The sequence below is a fragment of the Varroa jacobsoni genome, unplaced genomic scaffold, assembly GCF_002532875.2.
Source record: "Varroa jacobsoni isolate VJ856 unplaced genomic scaffold, vjacob_1.0 scaffold_254, whole genome shotgun sequence".
Taxonomy (NCBI): Eukaryota; Metazoa; Arthropoda; class Arachnida; order Mesostigmata; family Varroidae; genus Varroa; species Varroa jacobsoni.
In genome coordinates, this window is record NW_019213156.1 from 214803 (window position 1) to 235509 (window position 20707).

A 20707-nucleotide genomic window follows, 5' to 3' on the forward strand; every position below is an offset into this window, starting at 1 on the left:
ACTCAATTTTGTACCTTATACTAATGCATGAATTTTTGGTTAGATTAGATGTTTCGAGTGTTACGTTTGGTATTTGAACCGCTGAGCTCCTGACTATGTCATTAAACTTTGAGGACTTTGGGTATCGATATCGACCTATGAGCATATTTCGTCTCTATGATATGTCTGCACTTAGTTGTAAAAGTTGTTTTAATTACACTCCTTTGCGTGACTATCGATCGATTACTTTTACATTTTAAACGCAAAATAATCATAGGTGAAGAAATCCTTAGGATACGTGATCTACTTTTCATAACTACGACAGAGCTTCTTGTGAGAGACTTTCAATAGGCCAAACATTAACACGCGAGGTGAGGCTTAACGACAGTATTGAATGTAAAACTAAAAAAAATCGATTAAACTAGCCACGACGCAAAATATCACTAATTTTCTCCTATTGTAGTGTAATAAAACGACACATATTAACTGTGTGCTTAATTAAAGGAATATATTTTTTCCCTAATATCAGCAGATAAAACTGCAATGTTTTTTTAGAATTAAAAGATGTTTTTTAGAAGTTCAGTGAAATGAAGGCCCCTAGAAAAACCGGAGCACAGGTTTTGTTGGCCTTATTGTGTGCTTTTTTAAGAACCCTAAATTATTCGTAATAAATATATTCTTTCAGGTCGTTAACTCAGCTCGGTTAGAAGTTTCTAGCTCCCGCTAACGTTGCGTATTCTCTCTGTGGATAAGGTGTTCCATTTGCGCTTTATAATTCTTTATAATTTTTCTTCTTTATAATTTTCTTTATAATTTTGCAGCATTAAAAGGGGCAGATATGAAAAAGCCTAAACTGAAAGTGTTCAGATGTGAAAATATTGCCAACTTGATTTTAAGTGTTCCTTTATTACATAGCTAAACAATGTAAAAATGAAAACTAGTGTTGTAAGTTCTATTGGTCAAACGATTAATAAGATTTCGAAAATATCGTGCTTGTTATTATCGCATCAAAATGCTCAATTTGATAGGCTGTATGAAGTTAGTATTATATTTGACAATCTAGAGCACATTCGACTTAAACATGGTGCCACGTTTGCCAATTGATATCCTTTGAGAAAATTTGTTTATAAAATATTAAAAGATAGAGGACTGACGTTACTGGTAATGTTATTCAATAGCAGTTTTTGTTACCTTTGTGACTCTATACTAGCAATATGGAATGCTTTGAACGCTAACGAAAGTATCGATCTTATCCTACTACCGGTTGTAGCTTGTTAAGATCTCTTGTTCGGAAATGATAAAGAACATATGGTCCGATGCCAGTGGTAGGAATAAGAAAAATAACACAATTATGCAATTTGACCTCTGATATCTTCAGTTCTTAATTCTAATATATTCGGTGCTCTCTATGCGCTCTAAATAACACTGAATAAATCTGAAAACAGAGAATATAAGCCTTGTTTAGTCACTTGATGTTGTACATTGAGGCAAGGAGTTCAGCGCCACCGCACCTCTTTTTTGTTTCTTTTACTATGATCTTCTAACAATACGGCTACGTTTTTTAAGCAACTCTTCTGAAAACTACACCTTTTACTTCGTTATGTTATCTGTCCTTCTTATCCTATTTTCATTGGGCTCCTCTATCCCGTCAACTTTTTCAATCAATCGATTTCCCCAAAAGTTGTCCGTCGATTCTATAACACACCTTCCTGTAGGTAGATACGCGGCGAAAATCTGCTACATGCGCTCTCAATTTGACAATTTCGCACCACATTCGTATCAACTGATAGCTTGTGGTACGCTCTAGAGTGCCACAGCTGCTTCCAGCTGGAAGTAGCTCTGTGTGTTGTTTCGCACTGACCAAACGGCTGTGTGGCTGTTGTTCGCTTCGTTTGGAGTGCTCCAGACGATCGCTCAGTTGAGAGCCAGGCGCCGCCGCTGTAGGATTATAAGGCCAGCACCAGTGGGCTTATAAGGGGCAGGGTTTATCCTTCGAATCGAGTGGTGTTTCTTCGGTGGCCTTGCTACTGTTGAGCGCGGCCCACAAATTCGGGTGGTCTCCCTCATGCGTGCACAAGGCATAACAACAACGGTGCTGTGCAGTTGTGTTTCAAGATAGTGCCTACGGTTGGGCCACTATTCCTCTGTTAAACGACCATCCACTTCTGTTCAACAGCAGCGGCAGCCACGGTCGTTCCAGTGGCAAACCTACTTTTTTTATTGGTGGCCTCTCAGTTGATTTTTGTTTAGACGTGGTTGTCCTGACGCTGTCGTACGACGCTAACCACACACATCTGTAATTCTGTCTAGCGATTTTTATACTGCCGCTGATGCTACTGCTGCTGCTGCCAGTCAGCGGTGCTTACTTCGACTTGCAGCGCTATATTCTTAAAAACGCTATTGGTCTTCGTAGCAGGCAAAACGGCACTCATCGTTGGCAACTCTCGTGAATCGCGTGTGTCGTCGACTTGTATCGGCAGCACCAGCAGCAGTGGTCTGTGCCGTGAACAAAAGGCAGAACAAGAAGTTACATAGCTCCAGTCAACTGGTGGCGTATAGTTCAAACCTTTTATTTGGTTACTAACTACAGCATCGCCGTCCGTTCGAAAATCCATCTTCGCTAAAGGCCACATTGGTCTGCCAGAAATAAAAGCCAGACGAGCTGTTCACTTGCACAACAAATGCCATCTTCGTGTTTCTAGAGTTTTGTGCTGGTTATACCACTAACGTGGTACTATTGCTTTACGTTCGTTGTGCGGCGTGAGGCTGCTCTGCTGATGTACCACATCACAAATTAGTTCTAGTTACGCGGGTGCTATGCCGTATGGAAGATTTTGATTCAGATGGTGCTGTTTATTGCCGTAATAGTTAGGGTTTAGAAGTTGTCTTCTTGCGCTCGATAGTTAGCAGGAAAGAATACGAGCGACGCAGAGAGAACAAGAAAAAACCGGGGAGAAGAATTTGCGAACTGTGATTTTTGTCATCGCGTCGATTGGGCACCGTATGACGCATTTTGGTGGGGTCATTTGCCGTCGATTTGTTTCAGTAAAGGAAGTTGTTCATCATTCTTATCATCATCATCATCACCCGCACAAGCTCATTATCGTGTACCTTGCGGTGGCTCTCGTTTGTGATTCCGCCTAAAGACGTCCTAACGTAGTTTCAGGGCTTGTTGGAGTGTCTGTATCGAGTAGTGGTGATCAACGAAGAAACCACGGTGGCGGGAAGGATGCAGGTGGCCACAGGGCCAACGGCCGTTTCGGTAAAAGCCCTCCAGAAGGAGCTACGACTCATACAAGAAGAGGGTGTCGAAGGCTTTACGGTGAAGCTTGCAAATGAAAACAATCTATTCGAATGGGAGGTCGTTATCTTTGGCCCGCCACAAACGCTATACGAAGGCGGCTACTTTAAGGTAAGAAGAACACACAGCACAACCAAGAATATAGCATAGAACAGACACAATATCTACTTCAACGGTACTTATAGTCCGGGTGAATAGTCGCTGCCAAAAGTACCAGCTGGACGGAGTACTGGAACGCATAGTACTATCTTATCGGCTAGGTAAGACAGCAGCTGCAACCTTGTGTATCACGATTCTTCTGTTTTCCATCATCGAGTAGAGGGATCCCTAAGATGTAAAGCTGTTCATTATGTTATATTATCCTACTATGATTTAACTCTTGTATATTTTGACTTTTTTCTTCCATCTGACGTTCGATTGATGTCAGAATGCTCTTATTTCTCATCGGACCTATGTTATCTCACTGCTACAGTCAGTCCTAAAGGAAAATCAACCCAATGCCCATAATCTGTGTTATTAGTGTATATGTGATAGACCGGCCCATACACTCGCCAAGAGAGGTGAACGAGAGTGCTTCGGCTGACGAACTCTCTCCCGATTTCCACTTTCTGCGATAGAACCCTGCGACACAGGATAGACACATTTAGCGATTATCTGGGAGGCTAGGCCACTACCAGGAACTACACAGCAGCTATGTCGTCAGGAAGACCCGAAACAAAATTAGAAAAAATTGCCGAGTTATTATGCTAACAGCAAGCACAGATTGACCAATAACACCATCAGCCGCAGCCTCTAGAGGAAAAACAAGCAAATCTGGAGAAAAAGGGACCCTTCTATGTCGTTGCCATCTGTCAAGCTTAGGTTGGAAAAGAGTGCAAGAAATCATTGCGCAACAAAAAACTTTTTTTATACCACGTTCTGCCATCCGACGTGACACCAGGATGACCATAAACGGGCTCAATTCTACGACATTCACTGTGTTTTATGCGGCTAACGTAATACGACGGGTTAGCTTTACGTTAGCCTGCGTGCAGCAGTATTCTGTTAGGCGGAAGCAGCAATGGAAAGATCGCTTCGATTGCGGAGCTATTGTAGTATTACAGTTATAACTAATGCGCCGTTGATGCCATTGTAGAATCTGTTGTTGTTATCAGCGTACTTCCAGGTTATGGTAGTCATGGTGTGAAACGCTGTTGATTTGATTACGATGTTTTGTGTACTTGGTGGCTGTATTATCGTTAGCGGGCTGCTAGCGCTGGGTTGCCTATGTGCGCTTACTATTATTGTTCCTGTCGAAGCTACCGTGAGCACAAGAAACTGAGTGGCAAATGAGAAACACGAGCATGGACGGACAGCCAATCAATTGGAGACCGCACAAAAACGAGTCGTTATGATATAGCAATAGCAGATGAAGCGAGCCAGTCGACGTGTAGCGGGGATTAGACGTTGATTTTGTTGTTTCTGCCCTTGTCGTTGTTACTACCGCTGCTGCTGGTCGCTCGTTCAGTGGAGTTCAAAAACGTCACTACGTTTTTGCGGCGAAGCGATACTCGCCTTGTGAGTTCTGGGTACCAATGATTGCAGTATGGTAATGTAGTTGCTGCTGTTACTGTTGCAGGGTCTGCCTACTTTCTCTTCCTGTATGTGGATTTCCTATGGCTGTACAGTGATACAAATACTATGAGGAGCTATGGTCGGCGGGACGGCAGGTCGTGAAAGCCTCGTGTCAGCTAATAGCAGACGCAGCGGCAAAGGAAGATGTATCAACGTGGATGCGTCTCAGTCGTCTTGAAATCTGATGACAGATAATTCGGTGATTATGATATAATTTTGCAAACACGCACAAGAGAATTTGTGAGAGAAATTGTGAAAAAAAGAATTTCTCTATACATCGCAGTAATCATTAAGTCGGGGGTTTGCTGTTGGGTCTATTTTTTTTAAAGTGTGTACGCACACATTTTTGTTGATAGTGATCAAATTAAGGCCGATGCTGCCATCATCACAAAGGGAAACTCCCCAAAATAATTTTATGATAACTGGTCTACATAGCTGAACCTTTTAAAGACACATGTGAGGTGTATTTTAAATATTGGCAGTAAAAAATGTTTGTACTGTTGGAGGGGTAGATCAGCTGCCTGATGAAGTTCTTTCTAACGGTAGTTATAGATAAATAAATTGGAAACCTTTTTGTATACGTGTGTTTTTATCTATAAACATCCTGTCCAGCTATATAGCGCTGATGTTCCCTGCGCTTCGCCTACTTTTCAAACAGCAGCAGCAGCAGTAGGAAAAGCGACTAAGGAATGGCTGGTTTACTACATATCGTGATGGCTATAGGTGATACTCTCGATCAGGCAGCGGAGCCGACGCTGAGCCGCCAATGGCGATGACGGTGGGGTTGACATCGGTCTATATAGACTGCCCGATGGTCCATTCGTCGTTGTCGTCAGCGTCGTTTTTTTAATAGTTTAATTCTTTAGCTCTAGCACAGTAGTTGTACTGACTGGCTTGTCTACTGGGTAACAACTACTCAGTCAGATAGCTGATCATGAACGTTACAGCTAGTGATGGCATTGTTCGGTCGCAGCATCAGTCCCACGTGAAGAAACGTGTGTGAAGACAGCGAATGGCCGTATACGTTTCTTAATGCTATTATCAATAATAATCATTGCATCTGGGGTCTCTATGGTGAACTGGAAACAGTAAATTTGTTTGGCGATGACAATAGCTGCGGCTGTGAAGCAAGATGTCCGAAAATGGATATCAACGCCAAGCTAGTTTAATAGGGTTTTTTTCCAGTGCATGGAGACTGTTTACCGTATCGGTTTTTCGTGGCTGATACTTTTCAATAATTGCTCTTACTTATGACGCTGCGATTCTTTCTCTTGAATAGATAGAGTGTTCTGGGCTGTGAATAATTTTGTCGTCGTGGCCGAATCGTGTTTCTGATTTGCTAACGAAGACGCGTTCAAGTAAAAAATACATGGCCACTGATGTTACCAAATTAAAATTATTTTTATTACTAAAGTATATATAACAATTTATTGATACACTGAGTGCCTCAGTTATCACTTCCCTGTGTTCTGTAAAGGAAAACTACGCAATAGTTGTTTCGCATTTCCTCTTTCACATGGCTCACGTAAGTTCTAAATACTTGCAGGTTATCACAAAAATCGTGCAGTGGTATGCTACAACGATACTACCAAGTCCGTTGTTGCTATTTTACCCGTTGTACTGAAAGTTAATGGTGTGTCCGCAAATATATTAGTTACGATTGATACCAATAACCCTGATATTTCCCTCGCTGTGTCTAAACAAGGATGAGGTGCCGCTTGAATAAGTAGTGTTTGTGGGTGTACTAATGCTTCGTCGCTAAAACTGGTGGCAGCAAGCGGAAAGCTAATCATTGAGTCGCAGAAGGACTAGACAAAAGTTGAAGATCGATTAAGTGATCGGCCAAAATACAAAATTAAGGTCTCTGGTAAAGCTTTAAAGTGCAGAAGGAAACGCCATTAACATCATCATTTCTTAACTCGATAGTCGTAGAAGCGTATACGGATGCACTTCCAGTAGCTGAAGAAAAGGGCTGCGAGTTGAGCAGGTAGAGCGGGCATCAATGACAGCTCATCAATGTTGGGAAAAATGGCACGACTTTGTTGGAGTAAACCCTAGATGATTCTTAATTGAGAATAACTCATGCCTGAAGGATAAATAAGATTTAGTTTGAAAGTGCAAATGGTTATGGGCCATATGTTGTTACACACGCGTAAGTATCGCGGCTGAGTGTTGCGGTCTGTACCATTAATACTAGGCATCTCCATCGTTATGGCTAAATAAGGACGAGGTGTTGTTTGAATAAATACCGCTTGTGGCGGTACTAGTTTGGCAGGCGCACAATTGGTTTTCTCCTGAGTCCTTTGAATAGCTGTCCCTGTTAAACAGAATAGCTAATTGTTTACGTAAACCAAGTACGTCATATGGACTCAATGTCACGATGCACTTAGTTGTACGAACAACTCATTACAGCAGAAATTAAACAATCTCGTGGTGGCAATGTGCGCTTTTTTTAGGCTAATTTGGAGCTAGGCAAGGTACGAACCTCGAACCGAAACTCTGAATAGCGCACGAAATCATATTGTTCTTATACCCGGTCTCATATCTGGCGTTAAGGTCGACTGGTGCGAAAAAGCTACAGGTGTGGAATAGCAACCCTTGGCATAGCCATCGTCCTTCGTGGAGTTGTGCCGTTTTTTTTTCATATGTATCATTGTATGCTCTTGATTACTAACGAAACCACAGCTGAGCGCCAATGCTTTTATTGCCACGAAAGTACATAAGTACACGAATATACAAGCAACCTCTGTCTCGCACACCGGGTTGATAGCACGCAAGTGCCCGCAGTAAGTATCATTTACACATTGACAGCATATAATGTAGCAGGAATAATAGGAGTACCGGCATCGTCGAAGTAGTAGATACCTGCATTCCAATTCATTGCTAGTAGGCTGCACGAAAAGAGCAGCCAAGCAACAGGAGAGTACAATTAAAAGTTGACATGATTTGGTTCATTGAAGAAGCTACAATATTGTTCACGATGTGTTCCTTCAAGTTCATAGGCTTTGGCTAATATTTAGAATAATTCTGGCTTATTTCCGTTTTATTGACAACGCTCATATAACAACAAATCTTCACAAACGTTAACGTTATTATCGCATATTAAGAGGGCTTGAGATTCGCTTAAGGCTTCATGCCCAACTCGTAGAACTGTTCCTTCGTATGCTGAACGCACAATGAAACGAGACCCATACAAGAAAATGTTGTACTAGTTACAATTATTTTTAGTTTATTCTATATTGAAGTGGCTTTGGTATATTGTTGGACAATAAATCTGTTGATCCAGCACCTCCACGATTGGATAAATGAAGTTATTTTACAGAAACGGAAACCTACACAGCTATGTCATTTACTCTAGGTGCCGCTATTAATATTAGCTGGGTAAAAGAGGAAGAGCTATACGTCCGTTACTAAATACAGGCAAAGATACATTCCACTTGGCATTCTCTTATCCAATTTATCTTCCGAAATTTGGGTAACGAAATACACTTAGGCGAGAACTGGATCGTCGGTGTGACTGCATAAATGTGTAGCTTAATGGGACTCCACGACTACTGAACTGCTGACTACTGTTGGCACAATGGTGGAAAAACTAGTTGCGTTTAAAGTGTTACGAAAAGACCTTTTACCCTGATTGAATGAACAGTTAATGTGATTGATTCTGGAGCATTGTCCGCATTCAATTAAAAAATATCACCTATGCCATATATCTAATCGCCCATTAACAGAAATATACATAAAATTGTTACGAACAGGCATAATGGTCTACTACGCATATCGCAGCGAAAAATAACATTGGTAATTTAAACGCATTTCACTTAAGGACTAATTATGTTCAGTAATATTTTCGAGTCTGAGAAAAGCGCTACGCACGAATTTTATAGAGTTGTGAATATTAGTGATCGAATGAGCTGTGCGATCCTATGGGCGTATATTGATACCAGACTTGCATGGAACAGAAATGGAATCGATTTGCTAATCGATTCAGTTATTTGTAGAGTTGGATGTAAAATACACGCTGACATGCTCTTGGCATCTTAAGGTTTCATTTGAATATATGTCATCCTTTCGTTCCAAATGGCAGCAAAGTTGAAACATATGCAGGTCTGCCAGGTATTCTGTGCAGCTATTTTAATCGCAGTTATCCTTTAACATTAGCATTAGTAGCATGAGCATTAGTAGGCCTAAACGATCGTAAATATAGTTAGGCCACACGGTAGCAATAAAAAATCAAACTTGTATCTCCTCATCAGCCCAGGTTTATCCACTGTGCTCTTAGTTTTAGGAGATCACAGTCAGTTATATTTTAAAAATCTAGCAATTAAACAGAATGTATTTTTCAGAAGCCTATAGTAGAGCGAAAGTCTTGCAATATACATTAAGATATTACATTTGAGGTGCGTAAAATAAAATCTAAACTAAGAACAAACCCTAGCTTTGCCGGTGGCTTCACTTTATTAACTACTCTAATCCACAGTGCTTCAACTTGTGATAAACCCGAGCTCGCTTTGAAGTAAATCGCCTAGATGGAGACCAAATGCGATTTCGGATTGAAACTCGTATCAGACAGCCTCATGACTGTATTTCCCTTAGAGCCTAAAACATGGATAGCTTCGTGTATTTAAATCACAGGACTACGCGTATGATGTCGGGCTACATTGCCTTGCAAAGTTTGCACCTTGTTTATTTAAGATCCTTTAAATTTCTTTTATCAAGGAGTGAGCGTACATAAGCATAAATAAGCTTTTCGTTTCTCGGCGGATTATGATTTATAGGTGAACGGAGTGGTTTTGCGAGGCTTTATGAAGAACAAATGCTAATAATCTCGGTCATTCCAGGAGATTAACCATAGACGCCGTCCACTTCAGGTAGTGCCGTCGTATATTCTGTTAAAGAAACTTCATTTTTCTTAATTGGGGGGGGGGGGGGGGTAATTGCTAATAAGATGAAATGTATCATACGCGATGAGCATATTTTTCAAATCTGCAGGCAAAGACTAACTCCGACTATACCCTTATATCGTCTGCTTCTATTAAGCAAAGTGCCCCCTTATAGCAACCAAAGGACTATTCTATGAGCCATTTTTGAGTGAAAACGCTGCGTAAAACGGGGAGTTGAATTAAGGCTTACACCAGCAATCAGAGCCGTTGTTGTCTTAATTTTGATAATGATTAATTTTTAGCGAAATTAATCGTGGTCATTATGTGTTGAGATCTAACACATAATAACAATAATAATAAAAAACTTATATGCTTTGGTCGTCACCATTGACATCACTAATTAGCTTAAAGCCGACATACAGAATTATGGATTTGTTAAGTACTCCATCTGTGCAACTTCTTTATAATACATTATAACTACCTAGCTTACATCGGTAGCAATGAAAAATAAACTCCTGAAATGAAAAATAAGAATGTTGCCTAACATGATATCGGACGCGTCTAAAGATGTTTATCATCACCCCACTAAATATTTCTCTATTCGTATGGCCAAATCTTCTTCTCGGACAGAGTGAATTTGTTTTGTACGTTAGCGGGTTGATGCAGATAACAGGGGTACTTCCATGTCGAAAGAAGACTCCTCGATCCTGTGACCAGGTTCACGAATAAGAGATGGTTTAGCGGAATCAACGAGCTTTTGTCAACTTTGACCCAAGTCAACAGTTTACTCTTCAAATGAATTGCAGTTGATCACAATTAGGATAGATCGATAATGAAGGCCTCTTTAGCGAACTGCGTGGGTTTTTGTCGCGGAAACGACTACTATGGTCATAATGGGCAGAGTCTTTCGGATATAGCCAGGCAGCATACGTTTGATCCTCATTGTGTATTCGTTACCATGCAGTTGATCTGTTAGCGACAAAGTTCCGCAAATAAGAAAGTGCGAACTTCGTGTGGATCAAAGCTTTTGGTAGGCTCTCTGTTGCTTTAGTACCAACAAAATTTGTAGACAAGAATATGGCAGTCTCATTTACGGCGGTTGAGTTACGGTGACGACTGGTATTTAGTCTAGAAGTTATCGTAATATAAACATATCAATATTATGTATCGAAACAGTAGAAGATATTCACCTTGTTACCCTCATCACCAGCATCGAGAATCGGTAATATCGGTGTTAATGACTAAACGATCAATCTATCTATTGAATGCTATCATATTGTTTCATTGTTGACCCTAGTACTACGAGAAAACCTCATCGCGCCATCTTAGCTCCTCCCCCGTCTTCAACCTGCTGCTTTGCTACGGGTCTATATTTTTATCGCCGATCATACGATTATTAAGCTTGTAACCTAGTGACCGAATGGACTTGTTGTCATTGCGTTGTTACGCTGCGTGGTCCCAATAGTCGACTAAGTGCGTGAACTGTGCTCAGTTATTTTGCGTGTCTTTAGGTGGCTTTGCCCACTAGATGGAATGTGACGTTTATTCCGTCGCTTGGAACGAAATGTTGCTGATTGACAGCTTGCTACCTCGAATGTCGATGAAGGCTCGGTGTTGGCCATCGAGGAGTATCTTTGTTTCCATCAATGGCGCGAAAGCCGCCTGCGGCCGTTGCTGCTGTTATAGTTACGTTAAGGACCAACACTGTTAAGTGCATATATATACCTACACATATATTGTGTATATACTGTGCATATATACATATATTGTGTATTTGAAACGCGAGTGAATAAGTGAACTCAACGTTATTGCTGCTGCTATAGGTCTGTTGCTTAATTTTACTTGCTTTTCGTTAACAAAGAGCTAGCGAATTCAGGACCTAAGCGATTATCCACGTCTGTCAGATAGAAAGCTCGACACTACGAGTGAAGCGCCTGTTCCTGTCTGCAAATTTTTATAGGAACCTCGTGTAAACACTCAGTAAGGCTGATCGTCTTGTCAACCCACTGAGAACGCGTATTCACTTGCAGGCAAACGTTTTTTAAACCAGTTTGATAATTTAATACAAGCTAGACCTTTATATCGTTTAGGATGATTGTTAATATTTATAGAAACCTGTTGGCGGACTTGGGTCGTCCACCGAGCTAGCCACCAAGACTATCTAGTTTACCAAAGCATTGCATTCGAACTAACTGTCTAAGTAAAAAAACATGGAATGGACGTACGTAAATAGAGCCGAAACGTCCGCTAGGATAAAAAATCTTCGCAAATAGTTGGAATGGTGGCTTAATTTGGAGTCAGAAAGCAATAGACAATACATACGAACACATAGTAGACATCTGATTAGATACAGTTTGTGTTTCAGCTATTATATTGAAGTACTTTGAATTACAAAAATCAGCATTATATAAAACGTTACTGGATGTAGATAATACTCTGATTACGCACTTAGTTGAGGAACTCCAGAAGCGTATGCTATGTTAAGAGTGAGAAAATACACGTGTTAATTTTTTTGGTCACATAATAATTGTATTCAGTGTTCGACGCAAGGTAACCAAGGTGTCGCTTTCCTACCCTTCGCATAATCGAACTTCTCCCGGGAACCTGTAAGGAACACCCGTTAACTAACTATGTTTTGATTTCCAAGTGACATCACGCACCGAAGCTACGCTTTGAGGGTTTTAAAGTTTTCCGTAGCAGTCATCCATTGTGGGGTGAAAACGTCAACCTTCTAGCTAGGTACAATGGTACAAACCAGTGCCTGATTAGCAGGAGAAGACAAATGAGATTAAAAAAGTGAAATGGTTTTTACGCATATTATGTATAGTGTATATACCGTGGACCCAACCAGATACATTTTGTGGTAACAAAATAAATGCAATTGACACAAGTTTCTTCTTTTTTTAACAAATAGTCTTTATTACCTTGAATATACAACACATGCCTATAGAAATATTGTTATGTATTTTTTCCTTATCAATCTAGTTCGTTAATTCGCCATTGTACCCGCCAACAGTACTCAATAGTGCCATTGTGAGCTGGGTTATTTTACATAGTCTGAGCTAAACTACGATCAGGCAGAGACATCATGAATATCTTACATGCAAGGTAAATCATAGTACAGACCATTCACAAACATTTCAGTATTATTCAAGCCAGTAGCGTGTCGTCTGACTGCATCGGTGCACTAGGTTATGTCTGAAAGAGCTCCATAAATGAAACTAGCCCTTGATATGTTTCACTCGCACTTGAAGCTTTTTTAATCAGGTAAAGGGCCGCTTGAACGGTATAGGAAACGGTTAGAAGAAGCCTTTTTCTGACGACAAAAATACATCGTACATTTTTCTATCGTATGAGTTTTACTTAAGTTCTTTTTTATAGACACGCTATGTATCACTCTATATACAAGTGATATTATTCTTTACCTCTTTTAGTTTGAGAAAGTAAATGAATTGCCTTTTCTTACGTGAGGATTTGTTAAATTTGTTTTTTTTTAATGCCCCTTACTGTTGCTTCTGTGGGAGCAAATTCTCTAAATCACTTCTTCGGTATAGCATCAAAAACCTTTCGTTCCAAGTGTGCATCTAGTACCTATTTGATAGTGATATTATCGAAGTTAAAGTATTTTTGTCTTCGCGTTTCTGCTGCGTTTTAAATGCGTCATCATTGAACACTTTCATCATACCTCAATAGGTTACTGACGTAAAAACATGTCATGTAAATAAATCATTACTACTGAACGAAGAGTTCATCTCCAGAAAAACACAGAGAGAAAAAGAATAATGTTGAAAATATCGAAAGCGAGTAAACATATAAATTTGCGCAGCTTTAATTTTGTTTAGATATTGGTAGTATAGCATGAGGACATAAGAATTCCTTTCCAATTTCATAATCTGTAATATAGGTCAGCGCTACTGAATGCGACATAGATTCACGATGCACATCAAAGTGAGTTAAATATAGAAGTTTAATACGAACTTTTTCTGGTCATTGTAACACTATTGCTTACCTAAAGTTAGCGAAAAAAAGCAGTGAAGGAGAAACGCCAGAGGTGCCAAGGTGATAAATAAGCTCTAGGGTTTTGATGCCTTGTTCATGTGTCCAGATCGATACAAAGGCTGACCTAGAATAACAAAGGAAAGCTTCAGTATAGGTATAGTCTTGTGTATTTTTTTGTGAAATGTGTGAACTGTATGCCAAAGGAAGACATATTTTTTAAATCGCTTTCGCTTTAAATAAATTTAAAATTAGCAATCGTTGTTTTGTCATCACCGCCATTACTGTCATACCTTATACATCTGTCGATGCGATTATGTACAGCTGTACTTCGATGATGTTAGACGTTGTTTTTTAACCTATAGAAGACAAGATCCTGAAGCGCTATGCTTACTGTTGCTATTAAAGGAATTCATTTCTTTTTTCACCATTTTCCGCGTGCAAATGTGTGAGCTACAGTTAACGGACGGAGTTGGCTCATATAACCTAGATACGGTTAGTAAAAGAGGTGTTTTTTTTACGATACCGAAACGTCTCTACCTTATTGCTGATAGTCGTAACGATAGCACGTATTTGCAAGTTATCAGTAGAGAGGTAGTCATAGCAGTATTCACGTTAGTACTACGAAACTATAATCAGACTCTAATAATATATATTTAGTGGCCGTATCTGATTAATCCTTAAGTATTGTCTCTAACTTTAAAATCACGCGATGTGTGCCGTTGTGGTTGTATATTTGCAGTTGTTAATGAAGTTCCCAGGCGATTACCCATACTCGCCTCCTTCTGTTCGATTCTTAACGAGGTTGTGGCACCCGAATGTTTATGAAAATGGTGATCTCTGCATTTCCATTCTTCATCCACCCGTTGATGATCCGCAGTCTGGCGAACTGCCTTCGGAGAGGTGGAATCCCACTCAGAATGTCAGGTCCGTAAATCTTTATGAACTGCTTCATAAAAAGGAACTCTCAAGGCGTGCCAAGACGTAAACTTTATCGATTGGAGTATTGGATTATGAAAAAGTATTGATCGTTTTATTGTTTTTATTATATTATTATATTTATTTACTTACTAAAATTGAAGCAAATATTGTTATTTAAAATAATATGGCTAATCAAAATATGCGCCAGTAGAACGCCAAATAAAATTTTTATCAATGGTTTTCTGCTTATTGTTCTGATAACATTATAATTCCACCATTATGGATCTACCATGGTTTCTGAGCAAACAATTGTGACAAGAAATTTTTGTATTTTTCCATTAAAACTAAATTAACAGCATTAAAAGAGCCTTGCAGAGACTGGAGCAGACGATATGGATAGGAATAATGTACGATCTTTTTCGGTTCTATCCCTACACATGGCATTACTTTGTTTGACGTCAGTCTGTACACATTTTCAAGTTTTTGTCATTTGCGCATTACTATCGTATTTAATTCACCTTTCATCACTAGTAATCAACCGCTTCAGAACAGGTTTACTTGCGTTTCTGTAGGGTTTCTCAGACGGAATTATCTTGCGCCAATTTGTGTAGCACAAAAACACTGTTTTCTTTTGAAGCCTTTGAAGGTTTCGTCAAATAGTGCAAAACTGTTTAGTACTAGATCTGTAGTTCTTTGACGATTTTACAGCTATTCACTCGTCGATCTTGGTTAACTTTCGCAACAATTTCATTGACATTTTCTATGCCTAGTCGACCATCGCATTTTTCACAACGAAATTTTCAAAACAAAAACGACAGAACAACCTTTTTTTTGCATTTAAGCGTAAGCTGTGCAATTTTTTCCATTGATGCTTATATTTTAATAATGCAGTAAAATCACTTATTTCTAAGGCGCTCCGTCTTAAGTCTAATAAGGGCATCACAACAATAAGATGGATCTAAACTTTCAAATAATATCAACGCCAACCCGCACCACTATATAATCTGAGATATATAATTCTAAAGCCATCTAGCGAGAAAAATGTTCAATACTTTTTCAACAATTTAATATTAATATTATAATTGCTCATAGATAAGATTTTCATCGTGATTACAACTTAATTATTCTACCATCACCAGGTAATTTGCTCAAATATATTATGTCATCAAAGAGCCTTAGAGCATCGTTGACTGTTCTGTTTGCAAATTTAGAGAACAAGAACGCGTTCGTTGTAAACAAGTTGTACCACTTATGCTCTCTGCTTTGATTTCTTGCCGGCTCATATTATCTAGTGGAAGTTTGAAGGGTAGCACTAACTTGATGAAGTAACTTTTACAGGACTGTTCTACTATCCGTAATATCATTGTTAAATGAGCCCAATACGTTCTCGCCTGCAAATGTGGACGCTTCTGTGATGTATCGTCGGTGGAAAGAAAGCAATGGGGAAAATAAAGAGTACGAAGAATACGTTCGGTTAGTAAAAGTTCACTTTACTTTCCTTCAATTTCGGCCCCGGCGTTTGACCGGTAAAGTAGATCTGAAGTCTGTCAGTAGATAGCAAGAAATATTCAGTATTATCTGATCTATATACAATGAAACTGAGAGTTTACAATACAGATAATGAGACTGCTGTTCAGTTTTTAAAGTCTATAAAATGCTGTTAAACTTTCAGTAGATCCACTGACTAGGACTAATTATCCTATAAACGTTGTACGACTTTGATTACTACCTATTTTTTTTTTATTACTATACGATTGTTATTAGGGAATAGCGATAGTGAGTAAGAGAAGGAAACCCACAACATCAAGTTGGGCCTTTATTAAATCAATATACGTAACATGTGTTTACCGATATTGCATCATCCATTTACAGAAAACTGGTGGCCGACACCCAGGTTGAGGCGGCCCGTGACAATGTCAAGGTTCCAACCACCATTGAAGAGTACGTCGCAACGTGGCGGGCACCCGGCCATGGACACGGCGGCGGAAGCAGTCATCACAGACAGGATGTCCCCGATTGTGATTTCTATGACGACGATTATGACGACTATGACGAAGACGACGATGAGGCAGGTGACGAAGACCAAGATAACGGAAGCGATGATTCGGGTAACGGCGAATCGTGAACCCTTCCGAAGCCATTGAGAAACAAGTCTGGCCTTAAAAAACATTTAATTGTCCGGGTTCTTCGGCGTCATGATGCAGATGTCAGAAAAAATGCCAATCATTGCCGCTGTCGTTGTCGGAGACGCCAAAGCGTGATGTTGTTCAAGCAATGCTAGTATCGAACATAAGTCAAAGCAGACTGTTTATAATGAGCAGAGGATGGACGGGTTTTTTTTTCGAGCCAGCCTGGTCCAAACAAGACTAACCACAAACATCTGCCTTTTCTGCCTCAGAAAGTTCTTAAGGAGAAGAGTGGGAAAACGGGAACCAGCCGAATCTGATATCATTCATAAAGGAAACCATATGACCGCAGGCAGAAGAATGCTCGCAAAAACGATAGTAGCCAGAGCAAAGATTTTTGACAATAATAGTGGTGGTGATTATGTTGGTGATGATCATGGTAGTGATGTCGATTGTACTGCGAATAGCGTGGTACGCTAGAACAGAACAATCTATCTTTCTCTCCCATCACCACTCCGCAGGTAGTGTTTGGCGGTCACGGCTAACTGTTTCGTCGATATATTTAGCGCAACGAAGACAGATATTTTGTGACGGGGGTTGAAATCACCGATCGAAATTGTGCCCCATACGCCTCCTGTTCTTGTTTTCACGGGCTAGTGTGATGCTATGGCTCCAAAACCATTTTTAACTTCCGAGTCTATTGATAATCATTAATCAATTACCATCATCATTAATATAGATCGTGGTAGAGATAGTCTCATAATGTTTGGTGAATGAACCGTAATTACACTAGATCATCAGTATGATATAATGCAACAGCAGCACCTACAAATACATGACACTCACATACACACACACTTGAGAGTAGATAAAAATGAACGCAAAACAAGCACAGGAAGGTTTTTCGTAAAGAAGCGCCTAAGAAATACATAAATAGTATATAGTCGTTCTATAAGCAGCTGCTCGGCGGCTCTACGCCCTGACACGTTTTCTGTCTCCTTGACAGAGTCTTCGTAGAGTCTCTAGAAGTTCTCCGCTAAAGCCCTCCCTGATAAAGTTCCGATCATTTCTAGCTTGGTAGTCGCGTCCTCCTTTGAGTGTTTCAAATTAACAAAACGTGTAAAAAATGTGATTTCGTTTGTTCCCATAACTTCTAATAGCGCATCTTTTATAGTATATTTGGGCATTTCAACAATACACACAATAATGTACAGAAGAGAAATGAAAAGTATATGAAACATAAATCCACTTTTCCCTCGGATAGATCTGCACACTGCTATTAATTTGAGCATCATAATTATCATTGCTGCTTATTATGACTGTCGTAAGATTACTCTCCAATGTGATAATACTTCTGCAGCACGCATGACACGGTAAGGATTCAATCGCGAAAGAGGTAAGGAGACGATGGCTTTGAAGGTGATTGATTTGGTCTGCGAGGTGATACCTATGACAATGTTCTTATTGACTGATGTCATTTTATTAATGAATAATTATAGGTAGCAGTACGTGAGCTATCTACGTAGTGCTGAATACAGATGCGAGATAAGAATTATTATTAATAATAACAATAATATAATAATAATAATGACGCGGTGTGAACGATGGTACGGTAGAAATGGCAAATAGGTCGTTTGCTAACGTCGATAAACGGTTTGTAGATATTGGAGGATATAAACGATAATAATGGTCAGGTGTAGCAAGATATATAATACCTTGCCGAGGAATGGCTGTACTTCACATGAAAATGGGCTATATATATATATATATATATATATATATATATATATATAGGCCAAGGATGATAAATAAAACGTAAAACAGGAATGAAATATTAAATGTCTAATAGGTCGTTCAATTGGATTAAAATTATTGTCTACAAAAAGTTTATAAGAGATCGCTGCGTTGGTAAATAAATATATAGACTCTTAATAAAGAGTGTTGTACGAAAACCACTAGCAACAATAAATGAATTGTCGAGCACGATACTGAAAATCGTTGTAGAAAAAACAAAAACACATGGTGATGATGGTGGCATGAGCAATTTAAGGGAGTGGTATCATGATAAGAAAAAAAACTCTTGTCCAGGCGAATATAAAATAAAGAACTTGTAAGGAAACCTACCTATTTGCAAAACATGAAAAAGGATTTGAGGGCAAAGGCTCCATTTAACTATTTTAGTCTTCAGGTTTTTACTGAAGTTTAGAGAAGTTTTTTAAAGCATCGCTTAGCCTCACATATGTAAGATAACAGCAGTAAATCAAAAGAAATTTAGATACCCATACAAGACAGCAACAAGATCCAACAGTGGGTAGAGTTGAACAAGCAAAAAATGCAGGTTAGTACTAGAGCCAAATACGCCCAGGATGGAGCGGGATGGCAACAAAAAAAGGCAGAATAGAATAAAGGAACAGTAAACAAGTTACATTGACGCTAACAGTCGATATTGGGCAAAAGTGCTGAATGATAGTTTCTATTGCGTATCTCTATATGCTTAATCGGTTGTTCTCCAATCCCTCTAAGCAATTAAAAAAATTGTAAACGTACGGCTGTTTCCCTTTTTAGTTGAGCAAGCGCATTTATTTGTAAAAGAGTGATGTTACGGATTTTGTCGAATCGCGTGTAAAAGGATAAGCCATTCAAGTACTGCTTTGAGCCTCATTGCGGTGTGTGTGCTGCACTATAAGCATAAGAAGATGAAACTCTTTTTACCTATGTTTTAAAGTACACATAATGTACAGAAAATAATCTTCCGCGGCTCCTTTTTATCCGGCATTTTTCTCGACGAATTCGTTTGCATATGATTTGTTAGTATAGCTTTTACTAAAAATGATCACAGGATTCCTGGAACTTCGCAGAATGCGTCACATTCGCTATATTTTAAGACAAAACGACGACCGTTTCCGGGAATTCCGCAGAGAACTGAGAAGCTACTGAAAAGGACCAATGTTAGGCTGCAAAAATTTCTACTAGAGACTTATATAAGGATTATAGTGCGGGATGCATGTAGCATGCGATGCAGCGACTCAGTTTTTCTACAAGCAAATTGACTACATGTAAAACTGGACTCGCGGAAGAAATATGGAGTTCGCATTAAAAATTGTCGACATCATACGAAAAATAATTTTTAGCAAATCTATCATTTAATTGAAGGGTAAGAATAGCGTCTTGGAAAGGATAGGTTTGCGGGCTGTGTACTGCCATTAGTAGCCTACGGGGCAACTTTCTGAGATGTAGTTTTACTTGTATTTGTCTGGAATTCAAACATTGAAAGAGACTCTTGATTTCAGAGCCTACGAAGAAGGTAGCAGCTTTGAAGGACGTCCAGCCCCAGCAAAAAATAATCTGTGTATGCCGTAGAACATGCGTTGTTACATTTAACTTTGAATGGATTAGGACGTAAAAAATTAGCGAATCGGCAAGGTTCTCTGTTGTATGCATGATTTTCGACATGAATAGGAATGTGTCAAGAAGAGGCCACATGACGAAATCTACTAGTAAGGATATTTTTCACCGGCATAATAGGGATTTTGACACTGAACACAAGCGATACTGTGACGAAACGTCTGCTTCAACAGCAATTAACCGAGTGTCACAATCTTTCGATGGCCAGGTCACTCACTTGTAGTTCATTCGCCTACAAAAGTTATTCATGAAGAAAAGCTTTTATAATAACAGCTAGAAATTTTAAAGTCAATTAATAATAAAAAAGCAAGGGAAGTGTCTCTAAAACATTGCGAATTTATTTGGAAGATAAGAAATGGAAGAACCTGATACGAAATAGCATCATGCAGAAATGCATTAACAAAGAGCTGGCGACTTTGTTGTCAGGTAGAGAGCACCGGGTCTTTGTTTACATGACGTGAATGTCTCTTCAAACAATTTATAAT

The 20707-nt window shown here is 39.4% G+C and overlaps 1 protein-coding gene across 1 annotated transcript; it reads left to right on the top strand.

The window, feature by feature from the left end:
- Positions 1-457: 457 nt before the first annotated feature.
- On the top strand, positions 458-18940 carry LOC111258688 (ubiquitin-conjugating enzyme E2 R1). The gene is made up of 5 exons (XM_022830155.2): positions 458-2995; positions 3140-3391; positions 14513-14697; positions 16030-16164; positions 16564-18940. The coding sequence occupies exons 2-5, from the start codon at positions 3209-3211 to the stop codon at positions 16814-16816; spliced, it is 756 nt and encodes a 251-aa protein (XP_022685890.1). The 5' UTR covers positions 458-2995; positions 3140-3208; the 3' UTR covers positions 16817-18940.
- The last annotated feature ends 1767 nt before the right edge of the window (positions 18941-20707 follow it).

What these genes read in the sequence shown, in the direction of transcription:
- LOC111258688 (XM_022830155.2), top strand. Translation starts at nt 3,209, where the DNA reads ATGCAGGTGGCCACAGGGCCAACGGCCGTTTCGGTAAAAGCCCTCCAG. An exon ending in AATCCCACTCAGAATGTCAG is followed by an intron (nt 14,698 to 16,029) that starts GTCCGTAAATCT and finishes TAACTTTTACAG; the next exon opens with GACTGTTCTACTATCCGTAA. An exon ending in GAGTACGAAGAATACGTTCG is followed by an intron (nt 16,165 to 16,563) that starts GTTAGTAAAAGT and finishes ATCCATTTACAG; the next exon opens with AAAACTGGTGGCCGACACCC.